Genomic DNA, 26,316 nt, shown 5'->3' with positions numbered 1-26,316 from the left:
TCTCTTCTTGTCTCCTGTTTACCCACTCAGATTTGAACAGTGGAATTTGTAGGCCACCATAAAGTGGGAGAGCCAGCGTGCGAAAGCCAGCCAGGGGCCACAGGCAGCAGGGTCTGCTGGGCTGAGGTCTTCGTTGCTGTTAGCTGTTGAAATTGTCGCTAGTTGGTCATTCCAGAAACCAGGTGCTTTGCTGTAATTCCTTCTTTCCACACACGTTCCTCCCTTGTCTTCCAGGCTTCACCAAACCCGACGGGTGTCTACCATTGCTGGGTCTGCACTCCCGCCACCTGATTGGCTAGCTCTGAACGCAGAGGTGACTGTTCTGCCAAGTTCAACGCCACCAGGTGTCTAGTGATTGCCACTTGGTCAGAGCGTGCAGAGCCACTCTGCCCTGGTGTGCTGCCACCCAGCAAAGAAGGAGCAGTGACTTTTCCCCTCTGGCTTCTCATCTCCCTGGTCCAAACCCAACAGTTGCCTTTTGCATAACTTTTTATATACTTTTTCCTTTTCCTGGTTTTTCTTTTTAAAGCACCTAAAACCAGAATTATCAGAAAGGGTCTAGATATTTCTTTAGAAAAATTGTTATTACAAAAGTAATTGAGGCAAGCATTTGCCTAGCATTGAGATGATGGTCAAGATACGTCTTCTATTGGTACCTAAGTCTCATGTCCACTTCTGCTTCTGATTACAGCTTCCTGCTGATACATAAACATCACCCAGTATTGCATGATCCAGGGCAAATATAAAGAACATTTTTGTTGATTTATTTCTAATTGTGTGTAAGCATGCATTTTTTTGGTTTTTTGTTTGTTTTTTGTCAAAATTGGTTTAGCATTGAATTTAGTGTTCTCTTAATATGCTTAAATTAGGGCCTGGCCTGATGGCTCAGTGGCTAGATCCTTGCCTTGCGTGCGCCAGGATCCCATATGGGCATCAGTTCATGTCCCAGCTGTTCCACTTACAATCGAGTTCTCTGCTTGTGGCCTGGGAAAGCAGTAGAGGACGTCCCAATTCCTTGGGACCCTGCAACCCGCATGGGAGACCTGGAGGAAGCTCCTGACTTCAGATTGGCTCAGGTCTGGCCATTGTGGCCACTTGGGGAGTGAACCAGCGGATGGAAGATGTTTGTCTCTCCTCCTCTCTTTAATCTGCCTGTCCAATAAAGACAAGTATTTTATTATATTTTGAAAAAGGCTGGAGGCAGTTGTTTTGTGCAGTGGCTAAAATGTTTCCTGAAGGGCAGGGGGTATGGTATGGTATGGTATGGTATGGTTTGGTTTGGTTTAGTTTAGTTACCCATAGGGATGCCCATAGCAAATGCCAGGATGCCTGGGTTCAAGTAGTAGCTCCACTCTGACCCATCTTCTCACTCATGTACACCCTGGAAGGCAGCAAATGGTGGCTGAGTTACCTGGGTCTCCATCACCCAGGCCTGGCTGGAGTCGCTGGCTCCCAGCCTCAGTCTGCTCCAGTCCTGGCTGATGCAGGCATTCGGGGAGTGAAACATCTGTCTGTCTTGCCCTGCCTGTCACACATGCATAGAGAGATGCCATTGTAGATCTGCATCCTGTATCAGAGAATACTGCCTATTGGCCTTCGGAGAGTCCTGAAGCAGTGGACTGGAGCTATCTGTCTCTCTCAGCCTCCCAAATAAATCAAAAGGAGTGAATCCATGTTTAAAACCCAACACTGTTTGAGGAAGTGCTGCCGAGTGGAGCACCTTCTGAGGGTGTTTGGGCTTCAAGGCAGCCTCCCTGAACTGATGTTGGAAGAACCAACGAGTGTGACCTTCCGCCAACCTCTCAGTTCTCTGCACTGTGCCCACTGGGCATGCTCTCTGTCTCTCTACCGTGTAGCTGGATCTCATACGGTTACCATCTTGATCCGTGCCCCCCGACTTTGTCAGCTAGCGGACGTCTTAGTGAGCTGAATTCTGAGACTTTTGTGTTGGGTGTGTTTTGAGCGATCTGTGCTGATGGGGCTTTTGTTGTGGTTGTTTTTCCAGGTTGGAGGCGTTTGGGAACTTCATGCATGAACTTCGCATGAATCCTCGCTGCTTCCTGCGTCTCTCTTTGGATTCGTGCCGGCATGGCTCACCCCACGAAGGTTAACGGCTGTGCCTCAGGTAACGCTGGGCTCCGGAGTGTGTGTGTGTGTATGCATGTGTGTGTATGTGGGTTGCTGTTTAGTGTATCTCTTGACTCAGACTGACTTTAAATGAAGAACAGATAAAATGGCAGGTTGCTAGATGGCTGGGATTTCAAAGCCATTTTCTACCCGTTGAAGATGTGTTGTTGTTTTTAAACCTGGAAAATTTGCTTTTATCTTACGTGTGTGTGTGTGTGTGTGTGTGTATGCGTATGTATTGGACTCCCTGAGGCTAATTAAGTCACTTCTGTTAAAGTGTTGAAATTCTGAGGCAAGTGCAATGTACGCTCTTACACTTCAGCCTGAAGAAATGATATCTACTTCCTGATTTTCTGCTTCCCAGCAGCTGTTGTTTGGTGTTGCTAAACCGAGGGGGCGAGTGGGATGTCCTCAGTCAGGGGACTCTGTCAGACAGGAATAAGTACAGGGCTGCTCACGGCTGGTGCAGTTTTGAATTCTGATTCTTATCCATGCATTTGGAATGTCTATTCCAATACCGCTTATAGAGGAATTGGGAGATTTGTAGGATAAATATGGAGAAATGAAAAGACGTGGTTCATGCCTGTCCAATGCAGCATGCCAAGTTTCCCTCTCTTCGGAGTTATCTGCCAAGTGGCTGAATGAATGAGAGCTGTGATGGGTGTGGGAATTCTTTCTGCGGCCCAGCTCTGCTGGCTCTGGGCATGCACACGTGGTTATAGCTTATCCTGCAGGAGTGTGGAATCGGAGCCAGCAAACCTACATTAGTGTTCAGCACTAACCATGAAAAAACATACAGGTCCATTTCTCTGCGTGGGAAACTTGGAGAGATGTACCTGCCTGCTGGGTTGGGGTCAGTGACGGCACCAAGCAAGTTTACGAGTGTTATTTCATTGTAAGGTGCCGAAGAAAGCAGAATGCTTGGAAAACGGCATTCACAATTTGTGTCTGGGACTGCCCCTTCTGGCCAAAACACTGTAGCTTTTTTATCCTGGGTTGACTGCTCTTTCCCTGTCATCCTTTATTTTGCAGATCAAAATTCTTCTCTCTCTTTTTTTAATGATTTGCAAGATAATTTAGTATTTTACTTGAAAGATGGAGACAGCCAGACAAAAAGACCTTACATTTGCCAATTCCTTTTCCGAATGTTCATGACAGCCAGTGCTGGGCTAGGTGGAAGTCAGGAGTCTAGTCCAGGTGTCGCACGTGGGTAGCAACTACCCAGGGACTTGAACCATTATCTTCAGGCACGTTAGTGAGAAGCCAAAACCCAGGGCAGAGGAGGCAGGACTTGAACCGGGCACTTCGTTGTGGCGTGGGAACATCGCAAGTGGCGACTTGACCCGCTACACCACATTCCTCACCGTTCTCTGACCTGTGTTGGGTGTGTGTTTTCCCTACTTGTTGGAACATTCCTACATGATGCACCAAGGGCATTGCTGTCCGTAAGAGTGTATGAACGACAGCCTCGAACATTCACTAAACGCTTGGCACCATCGTGTCTGCATTCTCAGTGCCTAAGCCTCAGGGTAATCCCAAGATCTGGAGACCCAAGCACTGGAACTATCCCTGCAGTAGGTGATGTTGTATTCTCCCTCATGGTTCCTGTTGGCTCCTCCCCGCAAAACACGCACACACTCCCTCCCCACTACACACACACACACTCACTCTGTGCCTGTCCTTTGACCTGTGGATGGGTGTCTGGCACCATCCTGTCTTTAGCCCAGAGTCCATTGTCCATTTTGGCCTGCCCTATTCTGTCCTTTTCTTTCTGTCTGAGGTCTGAGGATCTGTTTGTAAGTTTCCCTCTTACCCCTTGATCTAGGCCCTGTGCGGAACACAGAGGAAGCGGGCTGTTTGGTGACTTCTGTGAAAGGAAGCTCCGGGCAGGGGCCTGGCTGGCATGGGGGGAGGCCTTTGCATGCTCTGGGCCCTCTTTGAGCATGTGAGCACATCTGTGTAGGGCTCGGGCACACACTTCAGGTAGGCCACAGAAGATGGAATTAAAGGAGACTTACTTTGGTGTAAGAGTTTTTCTTTTAAGTCCTTCAGAAAAGCTCACAAGGACTGCAAAAATATGCGTAGAGTTCAGAATTCTTCACACTACAATACGAATGAGGAAAATGTACAATGTGAAAAGGGACTGCATGAATTTTAAAATTTGTGCCATTTTCGACAGATTTGTGAAAATACTCTTATATATGTGTGTGTTGTGCAAATTGCAGAAAATTTAAAAAAATAATTGACATTGCAGAAAAATCAAGCAAGAATTGCTGGTGACTCAGAAATAAATGTTTTGTCTTCCATGTCGTCTCTAAGCTTTACGTAATACTTAAGGCTGAAAAATGCTTCGAAAAACATCATTCTTTGGGCTTTCCTTTCCATGCTTTGTGTTACAGAAGAAATATTTGCCAGGGTTTGAAAAAATACTCAATGCTGAATGTATGCTGCTTGTTGAATGTGCTGTTGTGAGATGAGGTTCGTGTGAGAGCGCTCTCGGGCCCCAGATGGAGACAGAATACAGAAGGCTTTGTGACAGCTCATGAAGGCCAGGCCCTATCCTGCCCTATGAGCAAAAGGAGCAATTGTTGGGGTGCTTGGGCAGGGTTGCCAGTGTGGAGTAAATTACGTGGTCTTTTGGAGAACCTACTGCCAACAAGTGCTTGTTAAAAGTGGCGGTGTTCTAGACCAGCTGTGCCCAGAGGAAGGTCTCCTCCATCCACCCCCAGGCACTCGCTGCTCTGGGCCTGCTTAGAACCCAGGGAGAAGTCCCGTGTGTAAGTTGAGCCAGAGCCTTGGCCAGAAGAAAGGGTTTTTTTTTTTGCAGCGTTAGAAATCAAACGCACCGAGGCAGAACAGCCACGAACAGAGGGCCTCACCGCCCTTAGCTGCAGAATACACGCGACACTGAGCATGGGGCCTTTGCCATGGTTAGGGTTGAAATGGGGTAGGTGAGAAGTCACAGGCTCTTAAAACTCTGACTTCCCATGGAATCCTTCACTCAGAGTGGGGAAAAGTATCGATTTTATAGTGAGAGGAGTTAGTGGATGGCATTAAGTTTCCCACCATATAAATTTCAGACATAGGCAGTGTGTAAACATTATGTAACAGTTACCTATATGCGTATCACTGAACCCTCCTGGTATGTGGCAAATATTTTTGAGCACTTGCTATGTCCAAGGCACTGTTTTTTTTTCCCCCTTTGTATTAAGATTTATTTATTTGGGCCCAGCGCAGTAGCGTAGTACCTAAAGACCTTGCCTTGCATGCGCCAGGATCCCGTATGGTCGCAGGTTCTAATCCTGGTGGCCGTGCTTCCCATCCAGCTCCCTGCCTGTGGTCTGGAAAAAGAGTCTGGGATGGCCCAAAGCTTTGGGACCCTGCACCCACATGGGAGACCTGGAGGAGGTTCCTGGCTCCTGGCTTCAGATCGGCGCAGCACAGGCTGTTGCAGTCACTTGGGAAGTGAATCATCGGATGAAAGATCTTCCTCTGTCTCTCCTCCTCTCTATATATCTGATTTTGCAATAAAAAATAAATAAATAAAAATTTATTTGAAAGGTAGAGAGGCAGAGAGAGAGGAAGACAAGAGATGTGCCATTTGCTGATTGATTCCCCACGCGGCCACAAAAGCCAGAGCCGGGCCAGGCTGAAGTCAGGAGCCGGGAGGTTCTTCCAAGTCTTCCACATGCGTACAAGGGTCCAGTCATTCTGGCTGTCATCTGTTGGCTTCCCAGGTGCATCCGCAGGAGGCTAGATTTGAAGTGGAGCAGCTGGGACTTGAACCAGTGCCAATAGGAGCTGCTGCTGTGAGCGGTAGCAGCCTCACCCACTACACCACAGCACTGCCCAGTGTTATGGATACAGGGTTTATGCCACTGACAAAAATCCTTGGGAGGATTACATGGCGGTACTTCAGGAAGTTTGGGGGAGGGGGATGGAATCGAAGGATCATTTTGTTTGAGCCCCCCTCCCCCAGATCATAAACCCATGTGTATTTATTTCCTCGTACGTGTATTCTTTTCCACGAAACCCTCTCATAGATTTTGGCGAACCTGAGGTCTCCTGTGTAGAAGGTTGCCAGATAAAACAGACAGCATGAACTCGTGTATCTGAAATGCAAATTTAACTGGATATCCTTGGTTTGGTTTGAAACGCAGAGCGACGCAGAAACATACGGATTCATTTCCCAGACGCCTATGGCAGCTAGGAAGGGCCTGGCAGAGCAGGAACCCCGGGCTCCATCCGAGTCTCCCACATGAGTGGCAAGGACTCAAGTATGGGAAGCATCACAGGCCGCCTCCTGGGGATACAGTGGCAGGAAGCTGGCCTGCCCAGTGTTTTAACCCTCATTTGTTACACCTGCAGCCTTGCCTCTGTATGTCTTCTCTTTAAGATGTATTTTTATTGGACAGGCATATCGGCAGAGAAAAAGCGAGACAGAAAGATCCTCCATCCGCTGGTTCACTCCCCGAGTAGGCACAATGGCCAGAGCTGAGCCAATCTGAAGCCAGGAGTCAGGAGCTTCTTCTGGGTCTCCCACACACAGGTGCAGGGTCCCAAGGCTTTGGCCTGTCCTCAACTGCTTTCCCAGGCCACAAGCAGGGAACTGGATGGGAAGTAGAGCAGCCAGGACATGAATTGGTGCCCATTTGGGATCCCAGTGTGGTTCACGGCAAGGATATAGGCCCTGAGCCGTGGTGCCCTGTCTGTGTCTTCTGTCTTACAGCCCCTCCATCAAGAGCAGTGATTCGTGTGTCCCTTAGCTTTCCACAGGGTCTCCATCCTTCCTTTGTACTGGCTTTTATAAATGTTACGTAAGTTGCTCCTGACTGCATGTAAATGGAGATTCCATTTTTAGGGGTCTTTTTTGGGGGGGGTGGCTGAGCGTGGAGACGGCTGCCTCTTTCCCCATTTCTAAGTCATGCTGTGAACTGAACGCACGGATTGGTAGCTCCTAAGCACTCATTAAGGTTGCGAGACTTTAATTAGAAGTTATAACAAGTAGCCTATTTGTCGAGTGAATGTAGTAATACTTGCTCTACCTCCCTCAGCAGCAGGTTGTTGCGGGTGGGGGGAGAAGAGGCCCTGTGCACTTTGTGAAGGGGGAGCCCCGCTTCAGGGAACAACACCGCCCTCTGGATGCCTGCACGGGAGCTCCTGGGATCTGCCGGGCTGCCGTGATGTCAGGCTCACATGCCATGACGTCAGGGCTCGGATTGTATTACTCACCTCACTTCAGTAGCGAAAGAAACAGAGGAGCATTGAGAAGTGATTGGTTTTGCCATCTTTATTTTTGCTTATAGCTGCTTTTTGTTTTCATCTTTTTTTTTTTTTTTAGATTTGTTTATTTTTACTTGGAAAGGCAGATATACAGAGAGGAAGATCTTCCGTGGCCGCAGCAGCTGGAGCTGAGCCAATCTGAAGCCAGGAGCCAGGAGCCTCTTCCAGGTCTCCCACTTAGGTGCAGGGTCCCAAGGCTTTGGGCCGTCCTTCACTGCTTTTCCAGGCCACAAGCAGTGAGCTGGATGGGAAGCGGGGCTACCAGGATTAGAACCAGTACCCATACGGGATTCTGGCACATGTAAGGAGAGGACTTTATCCACTAGGCTACCACGCTGGGCCCTATCGTTGATTTTTTCAGTTTATTATACTTATTCCCCTTCCTTTTTCAGAACATATATATGTATATTTCTGTATATATGTGTATGTATTTCAGCCAGATACACATTTATGTAAGACATTCAATGAACTGCACTGAAACTAGTTATTTTATCTATGTTATAGCAGTGTCCATCCGGCTTGTTAAGGAAACAAGAGAAGATGGTTCAAAATTCCAGAGTCAGGCGTCTGCTTGCCAGAGGGCCACCTTAAAGATGTTTTCAGTAGAGTGCGACCTTCAGTTCTTGAAGGTTCCTTGCGTCTCTGCACGTCCTCATGGCAGCTCTAGTTTCCAGATGGGTGTTTTCCGTGGCTGTTGGATGCTGCTTCGAGTGTGCCAGGCGCTTCATTTACTGCCCAGGCTTGGACAACTGGACGGCTCCCAAGGATCACTTCACAGAAACAGAACAACATGGTTAAAAGGTGCCGCTGTTTACCAGGCTTTAGTAACTGTCCCCGGAGGTTGAATCTTAACTCCCGGGGCCAGTTACTTGGCTCCAGGGGTCAGTCTTGGTGTGGATCTCCAATGAGGTGCAAAGGCCACAGATAAGGCCATGCCAAGCAGACACAGCCAACGACTCCCGCAGAGCGCCGCGGCTGTGCGCTGCAGCCCACTCGCTTGTGTCAATATTTTTCCTGGGCAAGAGAATTTCTCAAACAGACGTCTGAGCCCACTGCAAGTGAGCAGGAGGCTGCTCTGGACACACTGGGCTGACTTGGAGCCGCCCTAGGCTTTGCTAGAGGCTGGCGGAGGCGCTGCTGGGTTCCCGCTGGATTCCTGCTGGGTTCCTGCTGGGTTCCTGCACCACCCCCACGCCAGGGCAGAGGGTAAGCCGATTAGGGCCTGGGACCGCTTTCTTTCTCTCGTTGACTTCGCAGGGTCTTCTGACTCAGGTTGCTAGAGGATTAAACTGCTGTGGGAGTTGTAGTCCCGGAAGAGAGTTGGGGGGCAGGGGGCTTTGCCGTGGCCTTGTCCACTCCCACGTGACTGACCATTCTGCCCCCAGCTCCGAGTCAGGGAGGGGCTCAGAGGGCAGTCGGGTGGGGAGATGGTGTTGCCTTTATTCCAGGCAGCGTGTTTGCATCTAAGTCAGAGAAGTCGTCAAGGGGAAAAAAAACCAAAAACGTGTATTTCAGAAAACTTACTGAAACCCCGCAGTGAAACGGTTAAAAGTAATGTGTGTGCCCTGATAAGACTCCTTTGGTGTGAATTATTACGTACAACCCAATTGATAAGCTTGATGTATTGAGCTTATGTATTGCAGGCACTTGCACCCTAGTATTAGACAGATTTTAATAATAATTTTTAATTAGATTATGTACTTGACATTTATTTGATTTGTAGTTAATAGGGAACTGTTAACTTTAAGTTTGTTGCAGTCCCCTTTCACACTGAAGCTTCTAAATGAACTCATCTATTTTCTTCTAGCAGTGGTATTTAGGCAGAGAGTTCTTTATGAAAGTCAGAAGTGGTTTTATTTGTATTTTGGGGCCCACCTGCAGAGAGGAGTCCCGGAGTTTTGAAGTCTTTGCCTCTGTGATCCAAGAGCCCCAGAACGCATTCTGCTCCTCTTCAGGGTTTGCAAAGTCACTCCTCTGCCGCCAGGACGCGTCTGGCTCGCCAACTCGCTGTTAGGTTTCAACCTGTTAGCCGGGCGTAAGCTTTCTTGCTCCAAAGCCTTGGGCGAGTCACAATGGGTTAAGCGTCAGATCTCAGCCAGCCAGATGATTCGCTCTCCAGCTAAGCAGAGGAGGGGCGATTTGTCTTACACGGAGGACCAGGAGTTAGGAAGGCCAGACTCCCAGGCTCCTAGCCTTCTGTGGGATATTTCTGCTCAGATGCCAACAAGAAAGATAGAAGCCAAAATAAAATCCCAGCTGAGAGAGAGAGGCCGGCTGTGTTAAGAACTTGAGCTATTGCTGCTGTCTGACAGCCGGAGGAGTCAGTTCACGGAACTGAAACCAACAGCCCTGCCTGCGGGGGTTTTGCAAGTGCCGGTGAGTGTTGTCCTGTATTTCTGATGGCCCTTCTCCAAGGACTTATACTACTTCTGGGAGGTTTGAATGGACTGGGGGGAGAATGAGTGACTTAAACCTCACATTTTGTACCTTATAAGATCCTTTGCTGTAACAGGCAGTTTGATTTGATCTGGCATGAAAAGAAAAATCCTAGCGTAGCTTTCAGTTTCCCAGGAGCGATCAGTACTGAGTCTGGGGAAATATTCTGAGATTCCACTGAGGGATCCTGTCTGGCTGACAGTTCCCAGGAAGGTACCTCTGGGAAGCCAGATTTCACGGGGGCTCGTCCAAACGTTTTTTGAGAAATTGGAAGTTGAAATGAAAGTCGTTTTCCTGTTCCTCTCCTGACTTCTGTCTGGAGTATTTTTGGAGTGAGCCGTTAGCTGGTCCACTCATCTCCATAGGCTTTTGGAAAAGGACGCTCATGTTTCAAGCCCGCCAAGCCTGCCTCTGAGCTTGGGTTGCAATCCATCCTGATGCGCGTGGAAAAAAAAAATAAGTGAAGTTTGGAAATGTGTGGTGCCTTTGTCCATTCAGCATTCTGGTTTTCAGCCTGGATTTCTGCACATCCAAGTGAGCTCACCACTTAAAAATAATTGTGCTGCTGTTCCGAGGGTTTAAAATATCTATATATCCCGTGAGATGATTTGGTGTCCAGAGCCGTTCTTAGACCAAGCCCCTGTTCGCTGATACACAGTTAACATGCAGAGAAAACTTGAGTCGGAGACAACCCAGGCTTCAGCCCACCCACCCCCCAGCTGGAATGGCCATGGTGGGCTTGGTTGACATTTCTCCATGGAAGCTCTTAGTTCAAGCTTGAGGTGGTACCAGACGAACTGTTTGTGGAACTGTTTGCTTGCTATTAATAGTGGCCAGTGCTGTGTTTATTTTTAGGTCCTTTTGCGCGTGTTTTTTTTCCCCCCTTTTAATTGGAAAAAAAGTTTTCTCTCTCGGGGAGTGTTTTAGGGACCCGGGCTCTGCTTGGTAGGGTCTCCAGAGAGTAATTTGGTTTTTGTGAATAGGATCTCTCAGCGTTTGGTTTAGCTGAGACCATGAGCCCTGTACGTACTTTGGAGAAAATCCCGATTCAGCTTGTCCTATGGGGGGCGGGGGGAGTTAAGCCAAGATGCTTTTGGAAGTTTGTGTGGCTTTTGCAAGTCACCTGAACCAAGGGTTTGGGCAGCCGGAAGCGGAAGTGCAGGAGACTGCGCAAGGGGTGTTCTGACAACATGCATTGCTAATGTCAGGCCACTCTTCGTCTCTTCTGATGAAGACCAGAAATTCTCTCTGCCGCTCTCACACCTCCCAACACCCACCAAGATTCTGCAGTCTCTCACATGGACTGGCTGGGATGCATTCCTCCCATGGCAGGCCTATCTTAGCCTGCCTGGGAAGCAGTAGGGGTGGGGTTGAGCTGCGGCCGGTTTCGCGTGCTCCTCTCCCCTGGCCAGGACAAAGGCCAATTTGTCTTCTGTGACTTGGCAGGGATAGCCAGAAGTACCACCTGCGGGTTGCTACGGCAACGTGTACCCTGCCCGGTCCCCCACCCTGCTGGAGGTGAATCAGCATGGTGAGGTGCTGGTTTCTCATGACCCGCTTGGGTGGAGAGCCCTGCCAGTGTAGGCTGATGGGGAGGAAGGGAGGGAGGGATGGCTTGCAGGGCAGGATAGTTCCACCTGTGCCGCTTCTAGGAAAAAGTTGCAGAAGGCCAAAGCGCCACGCCATCAGCTTTGTCCCTGAGCACTACACTTTATACAATTGCTGCATGCACCTGCCTTCGGGACAGCCGTTTGGCTCTGAGAAGGAAAGTGACTACATTGCATCCTAAGCTCTGACGTTGGTTACCTGTGGTTACAGAATGAGGTGTTGGGGGTGGCCCAGCCCCCCAGCAGGATTGCACCCTGCCTCCCCTGCTCCCACGTGCCCCCCACATGCGTATTCCAGAGTTGCACATCCCCCAGGTTGGGCGGTCAGACAGTAGCTGGAGCTCTCACAGAGCCAATACTTGGTAAGGATGCCAAATGAACTTCGCGTGTGGACAGTGCGTTCACACCAGGGTGTCAGCTGGGGACTTCAGGAGTGACATGAAGCTTGGGACTGTGTCCCATGAGTCCCCTCCTCGGCTCCTTACCTCTCAGGGCTGCCCTGAGATTGACTTGGCCACTGGGCTGCAGCCTCTGTGCCTGGGTGGACCAGCCTCCTGGACACCCGGGAAGGTTAGCCTGCGGTGGCCTTGTTTTAGTTAAGGATGACTGGCACGATTAAGAACTTGGAACACTGTAGTTCTTTTTCTGGTTCCCCATTGTCGCTACTGCTGAGTCTCATCTCCACCTGTTCCCCTCCCTTAACTCTGCAACTGTATCGTGGGCTGTACTTGGAGAGAAGTCGCAGTAAACCACTTTCTCAGCCCTGGTTCTTGCAGAAGTTGTGGTGGGCGTGTCCAGGAAGTCTTCCATGACCCCGCTTGGTAAGAGCCCAGGCATGCCAGGGGCTGGCACTGGACAGATGTGCTCCCACGTTCTGCGCTGTGTGTCTCTCCTGGCCCCAGCTCTTGACCTGGCTCTCTTGGCTGTTACTATCAGCTTTTCCTCCTGCCCTGCTACCTCTCTCGCATCTGCCAACAGATACACTCAGATGCTCCCCATGGGAGTGGGCTTTTGCCTCTTCTTCCTAGAGTGCTTCGTGTTTCCAGTAAGCTGCTGCGCTCACCCGCTTCCGGTTATGAGGGAGGGTCCTGCCTCGCTGGTCTGAAGAGGTCAGAATCCCACCAGCCTGTATTTAAGACACTCGTCTTACCTTGTCAGACCAACAGCCATGCTGTTTAGCCAGCACCTGCTCTGAGCATCCAGCCTCCGGCCGGAGCATGTACCAGAACCCAAGGCGGGGCAGGGCCTGCCCCAAACCTGGTGGGATGGCGTTGTGCCCTGCCAGCTGGCGGTCTGGTAGTACCCTTCTCTTCATCCTTTTCTTGCAGCCTGTTCCTGCCATTCTCAGGTGATTGTTCACCTGGACATGTTTTGGTGACTGAAGAGGTAGCTTGAACTTTGACTCTGCCTGTCTGTCTCTCACATACGCACCGCTCGTGGAAGTGAAAATGATGTTGTCAAGTACCTTGGGTTCCAGGGCAAAGGGAACCAGGTGTAATATGGCTGGCCAACAAAATCTGTGGTTAGAGGCCATCTGACAGTCCCTTCCAGGTCTCATTGCCTGTTGTCTTGCTTTTTCATTGTGGGAGAAGGGGAGAAAGAGAAAGGAGGGGAGGAGGGAGTTGGGTCCCTGCGAGCCTCTCTTTCTCCCAGCTTGGCACTGAGTCTGACTTGCTGGATTCGGTTCTGTTCATTCTGGAGATGGGTACATAGAGCTACAAGTAAGTTGGTGACTGCTGTGTATGCGGCCAGCTGGTCTACCTTTCTTTTTTCCCACGGACTCCTTGGGTGTAAGGAAACAGTCCTTGTTGCCCTTGCTTAGTTTGGTGACTTCCAGCTCAGTTTTATCATTTGGCCGTTGGAGATGTTAGTGTCCAATTGTGGATGAGTGAATGTTGTGAAACGATCCTTGCTTTCAATGTGGTGGAAGTGATAATCATTGAAAGTAACCAGGGCTGTGAAGGAAACCTCTGGTGTGACACGCTCGATGTGACCTAAGGTCTAAGCCAGTGCCATGTGGAGGGAGACGGGCTTCACTGAGTGAGGGTGAGGAAGGCAGAGCCCTGTTCGTGGAGTGGTGACCTCCTCTTCCTCATCACCCACCTGCAGTGGGACCCCCCACGCCTCTGCTACATCGCACCCTCCACCTGTTCTCAGGAGGTTCCCTGAGCAAGCGAGCAGGAGGAGGCCTTGCAACACAGTAGAGGGCGAGCACAGAGCCCTTGCTGGGCTTGCCCTGTAAGTTCCTGCAGGTCTTGCCACCCAGTGGGGTGGAGAAGGCATCCTGACCGTGGGAAGGAGCTACACCCACCTGCTGCCCCAGTGAGGATTCTCAGACACTTGGGAGCGATGGGTATCGGGCTCGGCTGCACCCCAAGGCTGAGAGAAAAAGATGGGTGAACACTTTGAGCTGAGGGGCAGGTGTTGGACTCTGTGGTTAAGAGGTTTATGGCCCAGGCCCGGTGCGGTGGCTTAGCAGTTGGGGTCCTCTCCTTGTACACACCAGGATCCCATATGGGCACCAGTTCCTGTCCCGGCTGTGGGGCGTTGGGGGTTAGGAACTGGATAAGCAAGGAGGATAGGAACGCCTTAGGAAGGAGAGTGAATTCTGGGTGTGTCCGCAAACCCACTTACTGGGGTGTGCATGGTGTGACCCCCGTCACTGCTAAGCTGAAATTTGTGCCAGGGGGCACTGGCCCTGTTGAGAAGTGACAGCTTGGATGTGAATTGTTGCGGTCTGGAGGTCTTGGAGCCACCCTCCAGGGATCAGGGTTGTGCCCCGTGCTCACAGGCTTGTGTCTGTAACCTGTTTCCCTTCATCCTTTTGGGCTGCTCCTCGTCTGTGCTAGAGAGGGGTGGGCCGCACCCCCGTCTTCCCACCTCTCGTTTGGCTTCTCCCTTTGCATGTACAGTGAGCAACCGGAGATGGACACGTGTGTCTTCCCACGGCGGGCACCTCTGTGACTGATGGTTTCTGGGCACAGGCAGCTCCCGCTTGCACCTTCTTTGCCTTACCAACCCTTTGCCATTCTCTGATAAAAGATCAGACGTTTATTTGCCTGTAGTGATTTGCTTCTGCCGGACTCTGCTTTCAAACAGACATGAGGCAACACCCACTCGATCACACATAACCACCTGCGCGTGCGTTATATAATAATCTGTGCTCTTATCAGAACTCACTGTTTATGAACAAAAATGGGACACGGTGTTCACCTGCCTTCCACCGTGTCACTCTAGGAGCAAATGTGTTGTTACTGCTTAATGTAAAATATGGTGTCATTAAATAATACCGGATGCTTTTTTTCTATGGAAGTTCTCTATTGGGAACAGCTGACTTAAATCCAGGAAAATTTTTGGGGAGACAGACATAGACTGAAGCCAGATAGGAGTGATGGGTGCCCCCAGGGTGCTTATCAAGTAAAACTTATTATGTAAGCTGTAGCTTGATTTAAAAAAAAAAATATATATATATATATATATGTATATTTGCTTATTTAAAAGGCAGAGTCAGAAATGAGAGAGAGAGAGAGAGAGAGATCTTCCACCCATTTGTTTGTTCCCCAAATGGCTAAAATGGCTGGGTCAACACCAGGATCCCAAGCCCTCGGGCCATCTTCTACCTTGCCAGGCACCCCGGGAGTTGGAAGCACAGACAGCACTTAGCCCACTGCCCTACAACGCTGACCACATGTTGGAGTCTACAAGGGGCAATAGCACTCCTAAATGAAACCCCATCAAATTGAAGTGTTCTTATAATGGCATATGGAAATACTGGGACCACATATATCAGAGGCTCCGGAATTAGTCACTTGTTGTCCAGTACGTTGGTCTCCATGGTATAAAGTAGATCCAAACGAATGTCCAGAAAGACGTGTGTCATAAGCATAGTCCCTGTGGTGGCATCCAGCCCCAAGTTCAGGCATTAGAAAGACGGGGTGGGAGGGGAAGGTCTGGGCATATGTAAGTGCCAGGCAAAGCCAAGAAACTAGGTGGCTCCTTTAGACCTCACAAAACGTGGGCTCTGCAGAGCAGCCCTCCCTTGCTGGGCATCCCTAATCCTTCTTGGTCTCTGCTATTGTTTAGAACTGGCTTTGCTTGTTAGCCCTGTGTTGGAATTCACAAATCTTGTTCCACAGGAACTGCCCTTACCCAACCTGCCTGGGCACAGAGGAGGGAGGCTGTGTTTTCTTTCCTTTACAAAACCAAAAATTTCAGGTCGTGGACTTTAGACATTAGAAGAACGAACTGTTTTCTGGTAACTTAAAGAGGGAAATAAGGAGCCTCTGGCAACCTGCGTTCTCTGCCGATGCAGCCACCTGCTGATACACCTGGGAAAGTAGCAGAAGATGAGCCACCGCACCCACGTGGAAGACCTAGAAGAAGCTCCTTTTACTGGGCTCAGCCTGGCCAAGCTCTGGCTGTTGCAACCATTTAAGGAATAAACCAGCAAATGGAAAAAAAATCTCTCCTTCTCTCTGTAGCTATGCCTTTCAAATAAATAAGTTAAAAAAAATTAATAGGAGATTGCTCAATGACGGTACCACCCCAACACTGAAGGCATTTAGTTTTGGAAATGAATTCTACCCTTGCAAAGTCACAGGCTCTTTTTTTAAAGATTTATTTATTTTTATTGGAAAGTCAGATATACAGAGAGGAGGAGAGACAGAGAGGAAGATCTTCCATCCAATGATTCACTCCCCAAGTGACTGCAACGTTCGGTGCTGTGCCGATCTGAAGCCAGGAGCCAGGAACCTCTTCCGGGTCTCCCACGTGGGTGCAGGGTCCCAAGGCTTCGGGCCGTCCTCAACTGCTTTCCCAGGCCACAAGCAGGGAGCTGGATGGGAAGTGGAGCTGCCGGGATTAGAACCGGCGCCCATACGGGATCCTGGTGTGTTCAAGGTGAGGACTTTAGCTGCTAGGCTACCGTGCCAGGCCCCACAGGCTCTTCATTTGAGTCAAATGTTGAGGCGAATGGGCACGGGAGGAGACCATGGATCTGTGGTTCACCCGTGGCATTTTTAGCCTCCAGATTGCATGTTGCAGTAAGTAAGAATAAACCCAGGAGAGCCATTCCGGGCTGTGAGGCCGAGGCATGGCCCCCGGCAGCCAGCAGCTGTGCTGGCCCTCACCCTGTGACTGGCAGCCCTTCCGGGCTCCGAGGGTTTGCAGGCAGAGGAGTGAATCCGTGGGTAGAGAGGGGAATCATGCCTTCCCGTCTTAGTTCTTGCTCCCGTGACAAGATGGCAGGCGCATTTCTAGCCTTGGTGAAGGCTGGGAGGATGGTTGATGGCAGAAGGGAGGCTCTTGCTAAGGTTGCTAAGGTCCTTGAGAGCAGTTCTGTGCTTTTTGCTGTCTCACACATGCCACATCCTGGCATGACACCCGTGGCCAGCAGCGGGCTGTTAGTCAGTCAGGAAATTCCAAATGGGGTATAAATAAATTGTCCGCATCAGCCCACAGGCTGTTTGCCTGCTCCGGCGTGGAGGCCGGTGAATGCCCAGGGAACGTGGCCTGGGACTTGGCTTCCTGCTTGCTCAAAGTGCCCGTTATTTTCTTTCTGGGTGGGTAAGTGAGAAAGGTCTGGAAAAAAAAAAAGAAGGAAGGGCGCTCATGCCTTTTGGGCAAGCTCTGCAGGGTATGACAAATGTTTACTTGTACGACAGGCTGGAAAGGATAAGTTGGCGTTTGATGGTGAAAACCTCGGCTCTCGCCAGGGCTTTTGCATAGAGCTGTACTTGTTGTAGGAGTGAAAGGCTGTATGTTTACGTTAAGGTTTGAATGTTTGCATTTATGGTTGATTCAGATTCCAGACTTTGTCTTTTTGGTGCCAAATGCATGTTGGGTCACTTATGCTCAGCTCTTCCCCTGCCCTACCACCCAATAGGGAGTCGCTCGATATGCATTAAAGCTGGACGAGTTTTACATCAACACTAGAAAACAACATGACTGAGGTTCGTGCAAACACTCTAGTTTCTACAACCCTTCTCTCCCCTGCCCCCTAAAGCCGTTCTGTTTCTGTTAGGGGAGCCCTTTGCTTTCCCTAAGCCTTCATTCATGCTGCTTTTCTGCTCTTGAGCAAAATGACCCTTTGAACTCACACAGCACACAGCATTTTTTTTTTTTTTAAAGGAAGCTTGGAAAACGGCCATCAGTTGCCAAGCCAGTTTTCATCCGTGCACGCACAGCAAGCTTGGGCTGGGGATGGATGGATGAACGGACAGACGTAGTGGCTGGTACACAGCAAACTGGCCTCAGGTGATGCCTAGCAGGTGCCAAAGAGCCTGTGATACCTCGACAGATCTGATCTAAAGGGCTGCCACCTCCTGTCCCTGCGCTGAATACTGCCAGGGAAGGCCACCGCGCATAACCAGGGTCACTGTCATTTACAAGCCTCCCCGGCATCTGAATGCATCCCTCGGGAAGCCACGGGCTGTTTGCTTCTGAGGGTAGCCATCTGTGCTTCTTTCCCCTTGCGACTCCCCTGTAGCGTGGCTGCCGGCCCCTCAAGTCATGCCAAGGATGATGCGACCCTCGGGCCACTTGCCTGGGCATTGCTGGGTCACCTGTCCGGAGAGCCATTACTCACTCCCATGCTGCGTTGTGTATTCTGTGTCGGTGCAGGTCAGACTCACGGGCTGTGTGAATCCCTCCAGTACTCTTGCTTCCTGCATGGAAATCTTAGGGCTGCAAGCCGCTGCCTCTACTGGCCCGTCCATGGACTGGAAACATGAGACAGGAGAATGCCATGTCCCCTCAACTCGGACTGCCCTGTGTGGGTGACCGGCAGGGGCTGTACCGACTATGTCGGGGCTGCATCCGAGAGGCCACCCAAGGGTGCACAACGCCCATTGCCTGTGGGGAAAAGGATGTGTTTTCAACATAGGGAGATGTTCACCAACTGCTATGGCACTTCATGCATGTGTGTGTGCTGTGCTAAGGGAGCACCCCGTGCCTCGTGCAGGCACCTGCACACCCTGGTGGGGTGCTCACAGCTCCCTCAAACACTCTAAGAGGCAGGTTGCATTCAGTGGCGGTGACTTTAAATAACCGTTCCACATACCCCTCACACCCTGTGTTCACAGTTGGAGCGGGCAGTTGGCAGGTGAGAATTCTACCACTGAACCACCCATGCAACTTGGGCAGTTGAGAAGGGGGAGTCCTGGGCAGTGTGTGGGCATCACTCACCCCCAGAGGATGAGCCCGTGGGACTGGCAGCCCATCATTACAGGGCAGAGGCTCAGGGATCGGATGCACTTGATTGTGGCTCTGTATATGGAGGCTTAGAAGGACGCATCCGGTGGGGGAAGTAGGGAAGAACTTGAATGCTGTGGAAAGGAGTTCTTGGGCTTTCTTCTCAATGGTCAGCTTCCTGGTACGCGTCTGCAGGAGAGGCTACACAGGTTTCCAAGGCAACGATGAACAAAGATGTGATACACCACCCCGAGAGCAGGCCACTGCGGTGGTGGCCTGAGTGACCTCCGAGCTGGCCGTGTTCCCTACGCACGTGAGGAGGTGGGGGGTACAGTTTCTTACGAGACGTCCAGCCTGCAGAACACGCACGAAGGAACTCGCACCCAGCTTCGTCTTTGCTTCACACGGTGTGTGTTGAAGATGGACAAGTGTCAGATTTCGCAGTCTTAAGCCAGTCTTTCTTGACGGTGTGGGTGGTTTTAAAAGCAGAAACCGTGCCCTCAGGACAGTGTCTTTGAAGCAGAGTTTGTGTGTGTCTCCAGGCCGGGTGGCACACCCTCCTGGCAGGGTACACAGAGAAGCAGTGCTCTGGTCTAGGCTAGTTCTGTTAGCGTGCTTTCCAGAACCCCGTGAATGTGAGCGTGTGGTGCCATTCTGAGGCGCCCCCCCTACACACACACACCCCACACCCCAGTCTCTAGTAGCCAGTCTCGGCACGCTAGCCTCATCATCCCTTGGTGATGCCTGCTGGAATCAGCCACTGCTACAATGAGCTCCACATGGAGACTGTTGTCCCCTGTATCCGGGTATTGAAAAGTTTGTAGACAATGCCTGTTGTCAAAAACTCTGTGTGGCTCTCAAAAGTCTCGGGCCCTGGCGCATGGCTGCTCCACGTCTTGGCTCCACAGTGCAGTTTCCTAGTGTGCCTGGGAGGGTAGCAGGTGATGGAACTACCTGGCTGTCGCCCCTGGGCCCTGGCTGTTTTGAGCCTAAGGGGAGTGAACCAGCAGGTGGAAGAACACGAACTTTGTCATTTGCTAATGACTTTGGAAAAGGAAATTCTATCATTTTGCTCTGCGGTGAGTCATCCACGGATTTCAAGAAAAAAAAAATATTTTCAGTTTTAATTGCAGATGGAGGAAATAGTTTTCCAGCTTGGCCCAGAATAGCTGGACTTCATCTCAGCTCCTCCAGGACCGCCCGGAATCCTGGGAGTGGCCTGGAGAGCAGCCGACTCGATGCAGGCAGGCAACGGCTGACTTTGGGCCGTTCATTCCATGGCCAACATTTATTGTCTGGTTCAACAGATGAAAGTGACGCAAGGCAAAGGAATTTGTTATTACAACAGAATAGTTCCCGGGGCCTCCAGCAGCCATACAAGCACTTCCTGGAGGATGCGGAAGAGGATCCTAGCGTCAGCTCAGCGTCGACCCAGAGCAGGGCTATCATTTCACCTCCATTCTCTAAAGTCTAGAGTTTCCTGATGCATTTCAGAACCTCGTTAGTTTCAGGTTCAGCCCCTAGTCCTTGTGCCTTGTCTGGGGGCTTAATAAGGCCCTCCGTGTGAGTCTTAAATGACGTGACCACTTTTGCATATGGAGATCGCTGTCTCTAGCATTTGGTCCATCTCTCCACACTGCCCAGGGATCCTACCCAAATGGTCTCCTTGCTGTTCTAAGTCCTGGCAGGCCTCCTGTGGCCCTGTGTACCCGTGCCTTGTGTGTTCCGTCCAGACTAGCTCTGTCTCTCTTGCGTTGCACCTTGCAGTGCCTGCCAGAGTGGAAGGTCCGTAGGTATCGGGCGGAAGAGGAAACCCTTTCCTCGCTATGACGGGTTGCATCCTTCTAGATCAGCAGTCTGTGGACACGTGTGGGACTAGGGCATCTCGGGAGATGGAGCTGGCGTGGAAAGGCAGGATGAGCAGAGTTCATAGAAGCTCTAGGGATCCCACGTAGGTAAAAAGAAAAAAGATATATATAGAGAGAGGTAAGGTTGGCTCTGAGAGGAGGCAGCTTCACGTTGAAATAGCCGTGTCGGCAGAAGGAGCCTGTGGCATTGCATTTGAACTCCACGTAGCATGTCCTTGGCCTCGCCTCTGTTAGGGACCTAATGAGATGCATGTTGGCTTTCTTTCCCGTTTCCGTGTAATTCAGTGCAAGCGTCTGGGCTGCCATCTCGACAGCTCGAACCAGTGAAGGAGTTACCGGTGACGTTGGGATGGCGACGTCACCTTGATGAGCACAGGGGTTCAGGCTTCTCAGAGCCTAGCACGTGGGGGTTTGGACTGACTGCCTGACTGGTTCTCAGCTGGGAGAAGGAAGATCGGGATTGAAGAACCCGAGGGACGGGCATGATGGCTCAGTAGGCTAATCTTCCCCCACAAGTGCTGGCATCCCATATGGGCACTGTTTCCGGAATTGATTTTTTTTTTTTTTTAGATGTTGTTTATAATGGATGTGCTCACTCTTTCCAAACTTTCTATTTCTTCTTCCCATTTCTGGGGGACAGGGGGAGATCATGGGAGAAGCCATACCCAGCCTCCTGACCACCTCAGTACCCGAAGATGGGGAACAGCCACCCAAAATCCACTCAGGGTCCCAATGCGGCACACACGCTGAGGGTTTTGCGCAGGCGGATGCGATAGTTCTGACATGCTGTCGATCTTGATGGGCACTGGTTTGTGTCTCTTGCAGCTCCCTGATTATGGCCTGGGAAGGCAGCAGCTCAAATCTTTGGGCCCATGCATGTACATGGGAGACCTGGAGAAAGCGCCCAGCTCCCGGCTGTGGACCGGCTCAGCTCTGATCTTTGTGGCCATTTAGGGAGTGAACCAGTGGCAAAAAGAGAACCCTCAAACAAGGGGTGGTACAGTGGTGTAACAGGTTTTAGGCCTGGCTGCCCCATGTCTGACCCAGTTGGCCATATCAGGGAGCTGGAAGAGCAATGGAGGGTGGCCCCTGCCACCCATGGGTCAGACCCCGATGGAGTTCTGGGCTCCTACTTCTGTTGCAGCTGTTTGAAGGTGAACCAGCAGATGGGTGTTCTCTGCCCGCCCCCTCCCCCCACCTTTCAACTAAATCTTTAAAAACAGCAGCTGGACAGACACAGTAGCCTGGTGGCTAAAGCCTCGCCTTGCATGCCCCATATGTGTGTCAGTTCTAATCCCGGCAGCCCCGCTTTCCATCCAGCTCCCTGCTTGTGGCCTGGGAAAACAATCGAGGATGGCCCAAAGCCTTGGGACCCTGCACCTGTGTGGGAGACCTGGAAGAGGCTCCTGGCTCCTGGCTTCAGATCAGCTCAGCTCTGGCCATTGCAGCCACTTGGGGAGTAAACCAACTGACAAACTTAAGATCTTTCTGTATCTCTTTCTCTGTAAAATCTGACTTTCCGATAAAAATAAATAAATCTTAAAAAAAAAAAAACAGCAACCAGTGAGGGGTGCTTCCATGGTTCAGGGTGGCCCCTGTGAATTGCGTCCAGGGAGGGAAGTCCTGGGCTCGATGAGAGCTTAATGCCAACGACGCCCTTGCTAGGCGGATGCTCTGCCGGCTGTGTTCTTGCTGGGGAAGCTGTTTTATTCCTAACCCAGTTCCTTCCAGGCTCTGGGTAATTGGCTTCCAGGGAACATGTCTCTCTCTCTCTCCCTGAGTTTCTGCCTGTGGGTTTCCTTCCAGCCCCAGGCCTCAGGTACCCTGGATCCTTCAGTGGGCAGCCTGGTGCACTGGGCGACTTGGAGAGCTGTGCGCACTGCTCTGTGTCTGCCCGGGCTCTTGGGCCCATCTTCCTCTGCCTGCGGCAGCACAGCATGATGCCTGGAACAATCAGCAGGCAGGCATGCATGTGCTGGGGAAAGAACTCGTGTCGGACTGTGAAAGCGTGGCACCATCCATCAGTCACCCGGCCCAGAGCGTGCCGCGGTGAGACCAGAACAAAGCAGCCAGTGTGTGCTAAAGAATAAATGAAGCTGTAAGGTCTTTTGGCGACCCCAGGTGCATGGCTCATTCGTGGTACCCTGTGGAGAGAGGCATTGAGTACGTGTTTATTCCAATGCAGCGTTTTTGGCTCTTGCCGCTTGCGCTAAGTGGTAAGGCCCTACTGAGAAATGCAACCCTGAAGAGCCACACTCCTGTGGCTCACACCTCACGTGGGAGGCTTTCAGTCGGCTCACTGTGTGCAGTGCAGCCCTTGGGGGAGGGCTCTGTGACTCCCTGGCATTTGTGAGAGGTTTGATGGCGACCCTGAGTGGCGGTCGTGTTTTGCAGCCCTTCGCCCCCCAGTGGCTACAACCAGATAGGTCTCCAGGTTTTACCAGAAACCCCTTGGGAGGACGAGAGGGGCCCCATCTGAGAGAGGCTCGCTGCAGCCAGCTCTCCCACACCAGACGTCTGGCTTCTCCTCTCCCACTTCCTCTGAGCAGGTTCATTTGTGTGTCATCCCAAGCCGAATGGCATTCAGACAGCGAGTTCAGTGTCTTCATCAGGTTAAAACTGTATGCAACGGGGCCCGGCGGCGTGGCCTAGCAGCTAAAGTCCTCGCCTTGAAAGCCCCGGGATCCCATATGGGCGCCGGTTCTAATCCCGGCAGTTCCACTTCCCATCCAGCTCCCTGCTTGTGGCCTGGGAAAGCAGTCGAGGACGGCCCAAAGCTTTGGGACCCTGCACCCGTGTGGGAGACCCGGAAGAGGTTCCTGGTTCCCGGCTTCAGATTGGCACAGCACCGGCCGTTGCGCTCACTTGGGGAGTGAATTATCGGATGGAAGATCTTCCTCTCTGTCTCTCCTCTTCTCTGTATATCTGACTTTGCAATAAAAATTAATTTTTTTTTTAAAGTGTCAGGTCGGGAAGCGCTCAGCAGAACACTGGTGTGGATTGTGGCGACGCCCTCTCGCGGGCGACCCTTGCCTCACATCTACCTTGCACTTTTCATTTGTTGAAAAGATTTCTTGATTTCCTTGATTACAGACAGAGAGGGAACGGTGAAGAACTTCCCTCTGCGGGCTCACTCCCCAGACGGTCACAGCAGCCCTGGACCAAGAAAGCCAGCCCGGAGATTTTTCCAGGTCTCCCATCCCAGGAGCAGAGACCCATGTAGTTGGCTCATCCCCCGCTGCTTTTCCTGGGCCACACGCAGGGAGCCAGAAGGGCGCTTGAGACGCAGGGACAGCATTCTATGGGATGCTAGTGGCTCAGGCAGCATCTTTATGCACTGTGGTGTAATAGCAGTCCCCAATACCCCCACCTTCCTGCCAGGCTGGGCCTTGAAAAGAGCCCTGTCGCTTGTGTTCACACCGTGTCCCTGGTTTGCCAGAACAGGGCTTGATAACCTGTAGGCGAAGGCAGATCAATGGAGGAATATTCATAAGTACATCGAGGGGCTAGCAGTGGCTTGGTGGGCTAACTCTCTGCCTACAGTGCTGGCATCCATCCAGGTGCTGGTTCTTATCCCAGCTGCTCAACTTCTAATTCAGCTCCCAACTTGTGGCTTGGGAAAGCAGCAGAGAATGGCCCAGACTCTTGGACCCCTGCCCCTGAACGAGCCCCTGGCTCCGAGCTTCAGACTGGCCCAGCTCTGACCACTGCAACCAGTTAAGACATGAACCAGCAGACGGAAGACCAATTTCTCTCTGTCCTTGTCTCTTTCTCTGTAACTCTGATCTCAAGTAAAACATAAATCGCTGGCAGTTACTAATATTGCCTTTCTCAATCATTGCTGTTAAGTGGAACGTGAATCAATGTTTTTGCTATTCCCCATTCACACATGGGCATCCCGGGGTGAGTTTTACTTTGTTGAAGTGCTTGGGACCCCAGAAGTGTTTCGGCTTTTGCAGTTTAGGGGGTTTGAGATATTTGCATATCTTCATACAAAATCAACTCATAGTGATGGGCCCCGTGTTGGAGCAGGAAATTCCTTTGTGCTTTGTAACCTTTCACACGGAGCTAGACTGTAATTCCATAGACTATTTTGGTATGCCTGTTTTGACTACCACCTGCTGTGTGAGGTTAGTATGGAATTTTCCACGTGTAGTGCTCAGAATGTTTCAAATTTTGTAGCCCTTCAGATGTGTGTAACATTTGAATGGCTCCCTTCGCCTCCTGCAGTGTGGTCCCTACCGTTGTCAAACCCATCTTCATCCGTGCGTTGAAGGCCCCGGCAGTGACGTCAGTGGGCAGGATCGTGCTGGTCCGGGTCCTGACAATGGGGGCGTCTTCCGTGCCCATTTCCGTCTCTTCCCAGCCTGCCCTGCGCGCCTGTTTCCAGACTACCTTTTCACCCTGTCGCTTCTTCCCTGATCTTCAGAATCCACATTCTGCTCAGCTCCCCTCAGTTCTGCTCCCCGGCTCACATACTGTCACACTGACTGGGCCGGGATGCCTTTGAAACCGATCTTGATGGATGCCATGTTTAAGGTGTTTGGAACTCTTCCCGGCCAGCTGTTATCTCAATTTGTGTTTTACAAATTCTCCTTCTGCTCTTTCCACTGAATAAGACCAGTCTCTGCATCTAATGAAGTTTTCGATAAACATTCTGTAAGGAGGGGAGAGGTGGTGCCAGGGGCAGACTCTCCACCACGAGATTTCCAGACATTCAGAAAATTCTTGTAAACCCCAGGGGCAGCCCTGCAAACCCAGAAGGTTTGTCCAAAGCTGTAACTCCCAGCATCGCTGGGACAGACACGGCCAGAGGGTATGTGGCTGTGTGCACGCAAGCGCAGTCTTGTTATTCTCCCTTTAGGCACCTGAGGGGCTCCTCGCAGCCCACCTAGAGATTTTCTTTGTAAGATTTAGGGGCTGAAGGGTGATGCGGCACAGGGGAATGGGGAGAAGTTGTTATGATTCAGTTTAACTTCAGTAAACAAGACCCCAAGCAAACAAAAGCTATTAACACGGGAGGTTTCTCGGTCTTTCACATGTAAGCGTAGAACCCAGGGATATTGTTGTCATTTGGATCACCAACCCTTGAGGCCCAGGTGCCTCCTAGGATTTTGTTTTGCTGCCGCCAGGTGCTGAGTAATGGACAGAGGTAAGGAGAAAGAAGGCCCACGAGCTGAGCCGTACCTGTGTCTCTTGGGGTTGCAGTGCGAATTTCCTGCTTGCCACCGTACTCACCATAAAAGCTGGGGAAACACAAACTTCAGTTTGCCCTTCAGAAATGGGAGAACAGCTAGGAGGGAGGTTCTCCCACATGCCATGGCTGCTCCTTCAGCTTCCCCATCAGCAACTTCTTGGCAGATGCCCATGCGTTGTAAAAGTTTATCAAGAATAAAATGTTAAGTCAACCATAGGATTCCACAACCTAAAAATAACTGTTGCAACAGCAACGTGGAAGAAATTCCCCAAACGCTAATATTTAGCCAATGACTTCTTGCTCACGCTGTGTGGATAGCCCTCAAAGCGCATCATGTTCTAAATACACAACTATTTATTCCTTCTGTAAACAGTTGCAAACACCTGCGTCATTCCTGATGTCTCATTCATTGATTTGTGGTTGGTGGGCTGGAAGTGTTGTCGAGTGCGAGCGAGATCGTGCCAGACAAGTTTAGGGTATATTAAAAGCTGCAGACATGTACCTTTCCCTGGCTTCTCTGCCCACATCCCACCACTGCTAGGCCTCACCTCTCCTGGAACTCCCACTAGTACACTAGTTAGTGATACCAAGCATCTTAGCATCGCTA

General features: G+C 50.9%; 1 protein-coding gene across 2 annotated transcripts in view; it reads left to right on the top strand.

Annotated features, from left to right (window-relative positions):
- The first annotated feature begins 2,046 nt into the window (after positions 1-2,046).
- The window catches only part of KANK1 (KN motif and ankyrin repeat domains 1), a 45,118-nt gene continuing 20,848 nt past the window's right edge, over positions 2,047-26,316 (top strand). For both annotated transcript variants that reach the window (XM_036496803.2, XM_004591834.2), the window contains exon 1: positions 2,047-2,125. In XM_036496803.2, the coding sequence (XP_036352696.2) occupies positions 2,089-2,125 (37 nt within the window). In that variant the 5' untranslated portion in view covers positions 2,047-2,088. The remainder of the gene's footprint in view (positions 2,126-26,316) is intronic.

Source organism: Ochotona princeps, chromosome 31, assembly GCF_030435755.1.
Source record: "Ochotona princeps isolate mOchPri1 chromosome 31, mOchPri1.hap1, whole genome shotgun sequence".
Taxonomy (NCBI): domain Eukaryota; kingdom Metazoa; phylum Chordata; class Mammalia; order Lagomorpha; family Ochotonidae; genus Ochotona; species Ochotona princeps.
This window is presented reverse-complemented; position numbering and strand designations above follow the sequence as displayed.